Source organism: Vigna unguiculata, chromosome 8, assembly GCF_004118075.2.
Source record: "Vigna unguiculata cultivar IT97K-499-35 chromosome 8, ASM411807v1, whole genome shotgun sequence".
NCBI lineage: Eukaryota > Viridiplantae > Streptophyta > Magnoliopsida > Fabales > Fabaceae > Vigna > Vigna unguiculata.
Genome location: NC_040286.1, coordinates 16,839,512 through 16,850,082, shown reverse-complemented (window position 1 = coordinate 16,850,082; position 10,571 = coordinate 16,839,512). Strand labels below are relative to the sequence as shown.

Genomic DNA, 10,571 nt, shown 5'->3' with positions numbered 1-10,571 from the left:
ACTATAGATGTCGAAAAGTATTGCATGTTTTATACAAATAGATGAAAACAAAATTCCTTATAAATATGCAGAAAGACAATTCATAAAACTCATTAAAGTGGTTATTGAAATACAATTATGGAAAAACTAAATATCTGGTAATATTGTATTGAAAAAAAAATTGAAAGAGATACCATTGTGAAGAAAAGCAATCTAACTTACATGGAAAGAGCAATGCTTTCTAGTCAACAAATTTTTTAACAGATGAAAGCCATTTGTGAACAGATGAAAGAAAGCCATAAACCCTAGTTCTAAAACAAAAATACTTGTAGTGCATACCTTTAGAAAAGTACATTTGCTAAAAAGTATTGGTCAAATATGGCTAATAGTGATAAAAGCTTGTTAAAGAAGCAAAACAAAATATATTTGAAAAATAAACAATGACTGACATGACATTAATTACTTGTACAATTGGTGGGAGATCAAACAAATTTCTTGAGCAGATATATATTGGAATACTAAAACGTAACTATTACATTAAAAGATATTATTTTTTAAAGTCTTCATCAATATGTAACCAAAAGTATCTAAAAAGAAGTCCAACGCCTCATAGGCCATCTTACAGCCATTTCCCGCTTCCTACCCAAACTAGCTGAACAAACCCAACCCATAGTCCAACTCCTCAAGAAATCTGCCCAGTTCACATGGACAGATGACTGTGAACAAATATTTCAGAAACTAAAAACCACTCTCACCTCACCACCTATCCTCCACAAGCCGGACACTCGTCAACCCCTGCTAGTGTACATCACCGCAACCGACCACACCGTCAGCGCCGCACTTGTCCAAGACATAGAAGGCATGCAGCATCCTGTCTACTTCGTTAGCAGGACGCTGCAAGATCCTGAAACCAGGTATCAAATGGTAGAGAAGTTAGCCATGTCCTTGGTCCATGCAGCTCGCCGCCTGTGCCCATACTTCCAAAACCACAACATCATCGTCAAAACCGACTACCCAATCCAAAAAATATTGTAAAAACCAGACCTAGAAGGACGGATGTCATCCTGGGTCGTCGAGCTGTCGGAATTCAACATTCGTTACGAACCCCATGACCCCATCAAAGCCCAATGCCTCCTAGATTTTGTTAATGACCTCCAGTAAACACCCATAGAGGACCAGTGGACGCTTCATGTAGATGGTTCCTCGAATCCGAAAGGTGCCGGTGCTGGCATCGTGTTAGAAGGGCCTAACGATATCCTCATTGAAAAGTTCCTCCACTTTGCCTTCAAAACATCCAACAACCAAGTCGAATACGAAGCCATCCTTGCCGGCCTTTCCCTTGCCCGCAAAGTTGGTGTCAAGATGTTAATGTGCAAAACCGACTCCAAGCTTACTGTAGGATACCTAAATGACAAATTCCAGATTAAAGACCCCATCCTTTTACAATATTACCATCTGGTTCGCGCAGTCATCCAATCCGCCTTTGAATGAGTCCGCATCGAACACATCCCCAGGACCGACAACATCAGAGCCGACATTTTGTCCAAATTAGCCAGCACCAAATTAAAAAGCTGCCACCGATCCCTATTATAGCAAACATTATCTACACTCTCCATCACAAATACCTGCCACAACCTGACCCACTTCCCAGCCGACAATACCACCCCTCCCCAAACCCACAATTGGACCACCCCTTATATCCAATACCTCCAAACCGGCAACCCACCCCAAGATGCTGACAAAACTTGGCTGGCTAAGGCCGCCAGGTATACCATGATAGGCGATGACCTCTAAAAACGCGGATACGCCCAATCGCTTCTTAAATGTGTCACTACAGAGCAAGCGCAGTATATCATTAAGGAGTTACACGAAGGCATTTGCGGATACCATTCTGGCGCACACACTATGGCCACTAGAATCCTTCGAGCCGGCTACTTCTGGCCGACTATAGAAGCATACTACCAAGACTACGTCAAAAAGTGCAAACCATGCCAAAAACATGGCAACCTCATCCACTAGAAACAAGAACAACTCCACTCCATACTATCCCCATGGCGCTTTGCTAAATGGGGAATGGATATCCTCGGCCCCTTCTCCCCTGACAAAGGGCAGGTGAAATTCCTGATTGTAGCCGTTGACTATTTCACCAAATGGATAAAGGCCAAGCTGTTGACCACGATCACGACCCAGCAAGTCCAGCAGTTCGTTTGGAAAAATATTATATGTAGATATGGTGTTCCACATACTATCATCACCGACAATGCCCGAGAATTTATAGATAAGGACCTAGCCAAGTTCTACATTGGTCTGGGCATTAAACACATCACAAGTTCTGTAGAGCACCCATAAACAAATGGACAAGCAGAGGCGGCCAACAAAGTTATCCTAGTGGAATTGGGCAAGAGATTAGATAGTGCCAAAGGCCGATGGCCCGAGGAGCTGGTAGAAGTGCTATGGGCTTACAGGTGCACCCCTCAATCATCAATAAACGAGTCCCCATTCAGCCTAGTTTACGGTGTAGACGCCATGATACCGGTCGAAATTGGCGAACCATCCCTGCGCCGAGAACTGTACGACCCAACCCGCAACCACCAAAACATGGCCACTCATCTTGACCTCCTACCCGAACTCAGGGAAAAAGCCCATATACGTAACTTAGCCGCTAAACGAAGAGCTGCCAGAAAGTATAACGTAAACCTATGTCCATGATCGTTTGTAAGCGGAGACTTAGTATGGAAAATGGCCAACAGGGCAAGAAAGAAGGATGGCAAGTTCTCCGCCAACTGGGACAGCCCATACCGCATACGTGAAGACACAAGAGGAGGAGCTTATCGCTTGGAACATTTATCTGGGGAAGAAATACCCAACACTTGGAATGTGTCCCACCTCAAATTCTAATTTAGTTAAATGTATACTATATTGAACCAAATACTTGTAACCCTGGGTGTACTCCTTTTTCTCACCTGGTCGTTTTTCCCTAAGAAGGGTTTTGGCCAGGGAGGTTTTAACGAGGCACCCCAGATTCAATGAATAATACAAAGGGTTCCCAACTTTATGACTGCTCTCAATTTGACTTCTCATTCGTTTAAGTTCCCCACCCTTACCACAAGTAAGTGGCCTGGGTCGAACACCCTTAACTCGTGGTAAATTCGTTTAAGTTCCCCACACTTACCACAAGTAAGCGGCTTGGGTTGAACACCCTTACCACAAGTAAGCGGCCTGGGTCAAACACCTTTAACATGCAATCGATTTCGCCAAACATAACATACATCACAAATCATCATCATCCAGTACACAAAATAGCAAACAAAAAATCAATCACATTAAACATAAACGCAAAAGCAATGTACCAAGTATCACGAACATAATGTAGCAATTATTACAGACATAGGCTCAATAATATTTTTAAATCATTAAAAATCAAAGTCCTATTCTGTTGCATCATGGGCCACCTCCGCGGCATCATCCGCCTCTTTCTCCTCTTCGGTCGCCTCCTTCTTCGCCTCCTCGTCCGGACTGCTCTCAACCTCCTTGACAAGCTTCCCATCAACAACATCCTTGTTCATATCAAATTTTGAGTCTGCGGCGTCAACATCTTGGTCAAAAAAGGTTGTCTGCCGCAAACCCTTCTCAAAGCCGTTGATATGCTCTTGGATGATGTAATTCTTCAAGTCATCAAGTTCACCTACAACACCATCATATTTTTCTTTCAGCTCATCGTAGTCTGCCTCCAAATCTTTTATCTTCTTGTTCAATTTTCCCTCTGAGTTCAGACAGTGAACCTTCCATGTTCCGAACCTTTTTCTCTCCTCCTCCCAACTATCCATTTCTTTCTTCCACGCGGCCCTCTCCTCCTCAAACTTGTCCACCTTTCCCTGCAACTCTTCCACTCTTTCCCTACCTCCCTCCTTTACTTCCCATCGATATAGAGACCCAACACGACAACTTAATATCAATGCTTTGCTTCCAAACTCAACCATCGTCCTCACAATATGATCCGCCTCCATACCATCAATGGAGTTGATGATGGTATCTGGGAGGTTGATCGCAATATCTTTTTTGACAGATATCTCCAACAACTCGATCAAGCCGGACTCCGGTCCCTTCGCCCCACTGACCGACCCCGACCCACTAGCTGACCCCGCCCCGAGTAATGCTGCCCTCACCTTTTTCACATCCTTCCCCTTACGGGGTCGAGGCGGCAACTCGGCCTCCCTCTTCGTCCCGCCGTGCACGTGTACCTCGACCATTGATTCCTGCAGGTTGGGAACATCAGTCTTCCCAGCTGCCTTGGCTTTAACATCCATTTCTTTCCTCAACGACTAGAAGAGCGCCAAATTCTTCTTCCCCGATTGCGCCGTGTGCCCTACAATAACATATTCAACCCCGATTAAAACAACTTAGAATCATTAACACAATTTAAGTAACAAACAGATACCTTCAATATCAATAATCGGGTGCGCCGAATTATAAACTCTAACTAGGCCCTTAGTGGGCAACTTATCAACAAACTTCATCAAGGTCTCCACCACCTCCTTATCCCCCGTCGACAACTCGTCGGTGCCCATATCCTTATACCAAGAGGGGGTCCCCGTCCAGCTAAACGGGAACTTCGTACTCCCATCTGCGTTCAAGAAATAGGGCTTGCCCTCTTCCTTCACCACAACTTTGAAGTATCCGTCCTTAAAATGCTTGAAGGATTGGGAAAATGCGTCCAATCTGCTGATGTTGGGACGACTTATCAGAGATAGCCAAGTAGTCGGTTGGCGGGGCCTAGTATCATAGAAGTACAGAAATGCGTAAGGAGAAGGCTGCAAATATAGGGATTGGCACAAAATGCGGAAGGCTTGCATGTAAGCCCAACTATTTGGGTGCAGCTGTGTAGGTGCAACGTTCAACGCGCGCAACACACCCATAGTGAAATCGTCCAGCGGCAACCGATGTAGTTGAGAAAAGTGGCACATGTACATATAGAAGAACTTCTTGGTTGCCCCCTCTTGCCTGTGACACACACGGTCGATGGCGCTCACCCTCTCCAGGGAAACAATACCCCCGTTTACACCTTTTGCGATAACAGGTGTATAATTCAGCCAAGAGTTCAACAGGCGAGACCACAGAAATAAGGATGATTGATTACGAATGTCGGCAGCTACCCACCCGTAACCGCCCTTGGTCGGCTAGTTACTCTCCACCAACTCCTCTGGGGGGTCTTCTCGGACCTCCCTCACCGTTTCCATAGGGATTTCGCCTACCATACCCCCTAGAACTGGTGCTCTCCTCTTCAACATGTCTACCTCTACTCCTCCCAAACTCTATACTCTCACTACTAGACGAAGACAATGACATGCTATCACTACTAGACATACCTTTTCTCTTTTTTCTGGAAAGATGTCGGCTGGAATTGGGAACTAGTCGGACAAGAAAACGCACACAAGATCTCTGACTGGAAATTCTCGCAAATGAACCAATAAACCCTTACTCGTTTTAAAATCCACATTTATAGGTCAGAATCCCAAACGGCAAAAACCCCTTCCCACCAAAATAACAACCCATACCAACCAACACAATCATTCCAAAAGACGAGTCTTAAAAACGACGGCGCAAAAACCCCTTGATTTGACCCCTAACATCCCTTCACCTACCATTAACCCTTTCTCGCCTTTAGCCTTAACACTGTTCATCACACTTAAAGGCTGGGCGACTGGTGTACCACACCTAGTCAGCCCCGCTAACATATCAACACATATCACCCTTGACCGACACCTATATCGGCCAAGGCTAGGGGATTGGTGTACCACACCAAGCGAACTCAACAAAATAATAATAAAACAATAAAACGATACCTATATACCAAAGCATTCAAGTAATCATCCTAGGTTGGGCTAACCTAAGCCTAACTGGCCTAAACTGGTAACCTAAACATCTAGAGGAAAACCTGCCTAAGACAGCACATGAGCAACACAAAACACCAAGGAAAGTAGTCGGCTTAGGCCGGCAACCCCAATATACTTAGCAAAATCAAAGCCCCCTAGTATTCAATGGGTCCACCTAAGGGCCTAGGTTAGGGCCCAAACCCATGGCATAACCAGACATAATTAATACTATATAAATACACGTGGACCCCAGTAATTAAAGGTACGCATTCATTACTCCATTAATCACCTTATTTGACCTTTTAAGAGCTTTGACTCACTTGAGCTTCAGAGTCCCTTCTGCAGGTAACCCCTTCTGGGTCCAAGCCGACACGTACCAACCGGGAAGAGGCCAACTGAGGAGATAGCGGACTACACGGGTAAGGTGACGTTTGTGCCTAACTTATCTTGTTTGTTCTCTCCAGGAACAACTTTCGAACAGGTACAAAAAATTTTTACCAAAATTCCACCATTTTTTTTCTAATTGTGGTGCATAGATTTGATTTTAATTCCTTATTTTATTTATTATTCATTCAATTAATAAAAGTAATAGTTACTTTTGGTTACATATTGATGAAGACTTTAAAAAACAAAATCTTTTGACGTAATAGTTATGTTTTAGTATTCTAATGTATATCATAATTTACACTACTCAAGAAATTTGTTTGATCTCCCACGAATTGTGCAGGTAACTAATGTCATGTCAGTTAGTTTGTGTTTCCTTTTCAAATATATTTTGCTTTGCTTCTTTAACAAGCTTTTATCACTTGACCAATACTTTTCAGCAGATGTACTTTTCTGGAGGTATGAACTACATGTATTTTTGTTTTAGAACTAGGGTTTATGGCTTTCTTTCATATGTTCAAAATAGCTTTCATCTGTTCAGAAATTTGTTGACTAGAAAGCATTATTTTTTCCATGTAAGTTAGATTGCTTTTCTTGACAATGATATCTCTTTCAAATATTTTCACTACAGTATTTCCAAATGATCAATTTTTCCAGAATTGTATTTCAATGACCACTTTAATGAGTTTTATGAAATGTATTTTTGCATATTTATAAAGAGTTTTGTTTTCATCTATTTGTATAAAACATGAGATATTATTTGACATCTATAGTTTTCACATAACATAAGTGAAGTTACTCCAACCAAAGAGAACTGGAACATCATTGCTAAGGTCATACGATCATGGTTTATTCCAGACTTTAGTAAACAAAAGTGTCATTTCTCTATGGAGTTAGTTTTTCAAGACAAACAGGTAATATTAACTTACTATTTTGTAACATGTTCAATGAATACTTCATTATATTTTTAATATTTGATTTTTGTGCATATTTTACAGGAGGGAGGCAAAATACATGCTTCCATTCGACGTACTCTTATTTACAAATTTCAGAATGAGATATCTGAAGGCAAGGTGTATGGAATCCAAAATTTCAGCACTACTCCAAATGGGGGAATATACCGAACATCACACCATCCTTATAAGATCAATTTTCAGTTCGGAACAAAAGTTACTTTGCTTGATGCGAAGTTGGTTCCAGATATCAAACATGATTACATACCTTTGTCTGTATTATCTTCCATTGAGTTTGACCAAGATTATTTAGTAAGTAAGTTTATATGTAATAACTATCTATGGTCATTTTTTATTTTTTTTTCTTACTATTATTTAATTTAAATCATTGAATCTTGTTATTATGTAGATATCTTAAGAGTACTGGTAGGGGTTGGAACTGAAAGAGAGCTGCAAGTAGATGAAAATAAAACAAAATTGAATGTCATTGCCATAGAATCTGATGGGTAATATATATTTCAAAACTTGTATCTATATATATATATATATATATATATATTTTTGGTATCTGACATAAAACTTCTAATTTTTTTAAACGTGAATGTAAATTGTAGGTTTCGCATTGAGTGTACTTTGTTTGGCACTTATGTTGATAAACTGAATGGTTTTCTTTCCATTGGAGAAGTACAAAATGTTGTAATAAGTATAGAGTTTGCTAAAGTTAAAAGCTTTCAAGGTATAATTTTAATATTCATCATATCCTTATATTTTTTCTTTATTATGACTTTTTTTTTTAGTTTTGTTATATTTGTAATATAGATAAGGTCAAGTCCATAATTTTAAGTATTGCACTAGAATACAGTATAATGTTGATTCTAAAGAGGCATCTGAACTAAAATCTAGGTATGTTATTTGTATATTTAACGAATTTTGAAATGTTGAAATTTACATATACATATTACATTTTATAGATAATATATTGTTATATGTCATGTTTTGACTATGTTTTATTACTTTACAGAATGTTTGAAAACACTTAATCTTCATCACAAGGCTTAAATCAGCTTTTACAAAACTTTAAATATAATGTTGAAGATGAGTTCTTAAGCCTTACACCTAGAAATGACATATAAGGTCTCAAAGATTGTAAACAGGTAATAACATGTGATTAGTTCTATATTTTCTTTTAACATAATGAATTATCTAAAATTTTTTATGTCATTCAAAGGTAACCGCTTGTGTTTGGAACCATTAAACATATTGTCATCGAGGAAGATTGGTGGTATACTGCTTGTGTTTGTAACAAGGATGTTTATCCAAATTCTAAGATTTTTTTTTTTTTGCGAGAAGTGTAATAAACATGTCATCAAAGTTTTTCCAAGATAATATTAAATTAATGTCTTAATATTCATTTTATTTTACTTTTAATTTAATGTTAGTTGTAACTATTAAATTTTAATTTATGTGTAATAATTTGTCAAATATAGGGTTAAAATTTGAGTCATTGACTCATCAGATTCAACAACATTTGTGTTGTTTGATGGAGATGCAACTGCCCTTATAAACAAAGGTTGTGCAAATATATTGCAGGGTCATGATAAGGTAGAATGTTGTTTCTGAACAAAGACATTTATTTCTATTATTGGTTGCATATTTCTTTTCAAAATGATATAAACTTTTTTTCTATATCTAGAATTTTGTTTCTGAACATTTGGCAAAGGAATTTGCTGAACTGGTGGATAAAAGTCTGTTATTTATAATCGAGAGTAGGAATGATCAGACCTTTAAACTTGAATAGTCTTTCAGAATTAAGAAAGTATGTTTTGATGTTGGTATAATTGATAAGTTTAATGATTTTGCCATGAAGTCACACTACTAAAAAATCCATATTTCCTGCCAATTTTGTTTTGAAATTTTTTTCGTAGGAAATATTTATAAATTTTGTTATGAGAAAAAAAATTGCAGGAAATTGCTACCAATTTTTTTGCAAAATATTTTGTATAAAACACTTTTTGCAAAAAAATGTTGTAAAAAATACTTGCGAATTTCATAATTTTGTAGGAAATAATTACTCACCAAGAATTACCTGCCAATTAAAGTTCTTAGAAAAAATAGCAGGAAAAAGTCTTTTCTTGCAATTTTCTTTAACAAATTTGCAAGAAAATTCCCATGTAATATTTGAATTTTTAGTAGTGTCAGTGATGAGAACTATGTTTTATTAATTTCTGTTTATAATTTATATTTTTATTATTTATTTCTTTCTTTACAAACACAATTTATGTCAAATGTTAATGTTTTTCAAGGATGTATATGCTGGTAATGAAGAATTCAGGAGGGAAAATGAACGTATAATTTAAGATTCGTGTGTGGATGTTGTAGAGGTATAGTTAATTTGTAATACATTTTTTTTAATTTAATTTAATATTTTTTAAAGCTTAAATTGGTCTAATATTGTTTTCTGTTTCATAGGATTTATTGAAGAAATTTACAAATGAATCAAGTGATTGTGGCCCCATTAGTTGAGGTACCAAAAGATAATTCAAGCACTAATGACTTGAACAATCCACTAAAGAGAATCAGCAAAAAAGGTGTTATCACTGGACTCTATTGAAGAAGCCAATATTCCTTTGAACAAAAATATGTTTGTCTTTATTAAATTTATTTAGTCTTTCCCGCTAGAGACATATTTGGGTATTGTAATGTTTCAAGACGTCATTTGCTTTAAATTCTAGATAATCTACAACTTCTATTTAATTATTTTATGCGTTTTTCATTTCAGATAACCTAATTTTTTTAATGAATTATTTATGAAGTCTTACTTATTATACATTATTGTATTTAAATGACTATTAAAATTTCTTCATTTGTTGGGTAACCAATACATTGTTGATAATAAAAATGATTATTATTTAAACAGAAATGGTTCCAGCCACAATAAAACCATTTTGAAGTTATTTTTTCCTAACCTTTATATCTGTTTACCATTTACAATAAATATACTTTTAAATTTAATTTTTTTTCATCACCATTTTATCAAAATTATTGGTTCAATTTTAAATTTCTATATTTTGGTTTTTTTAATATTATTTTTGGAATAATTCAATTGTTTTATTTTGGTGTATGTAAGAGCAAATATTTTGGACTAAATTATGTTAATATAACTACATTAAAGAAAATTTATTTGTTAAAATAAGTACTTAATTTTTGTTATTATGTTTTTAAACTTGAAATTTGCAAAATCATTTTAAATTATTCAATTCGATTTCTCATTTTGAACTTCGATAAATATTTTTATTCCCTAATATTTGTTATTTATATTATTTTAATAATAAATTATTGATATAATTGATTTACGTTATTTTATTATTATATTATACATTAT

General features: G+C 37.0%; 1 protein-coding gene across 1 annotated transcript; it reads left to right on the top strand.

Moving 5' to 3' along the window:
• The first annotated feature begins 7,123 nt into the window (after window positions 1-7,123).
• LOC114194940 lies at window positions 7,124-8,987 on the top strand. The gene is made up of 6 exons (XM_028085342.1): window positions 7,124-7,150; window positions 7,235-7,505; window positions 7,599-7,695; window positions 7,804-7,925; window positions 8,706-8,791; window positions 8,883-8,987. The coding sequence occupies exons 1-6, from the start codon at window positions 7,124-7,126 to the stop codon at window positions 8,985-8,987; spliced, it is 708 nt and encodes a 235-aa protein (XP_027941143.1).
• The last annotated feature ends 1,584 nt before the right edge of the window (window positions 8,988-10,571 follow it).

Coding starts and splice junctions, on each gene's coding strand:
- LOC114194940 (XM_028085342.1), top strand. CDS start 7,124: ATGGAGTTAGTTTTTCAAGACAAACAG. Junction 7,151..7,234: donor TAGTTTTTCAAGACAAACAG/GTAATATTAACT, acceptor CATATTTTACAG/GAGGGAGGCAAAATACATGC. Junction 7,506..7,598: donor TGACCAAGATTATTTAGTAA/GTAAGTTTATAT, acceptor GTTATTATGTAG/ATATCTTAAGAGTACTGGTA.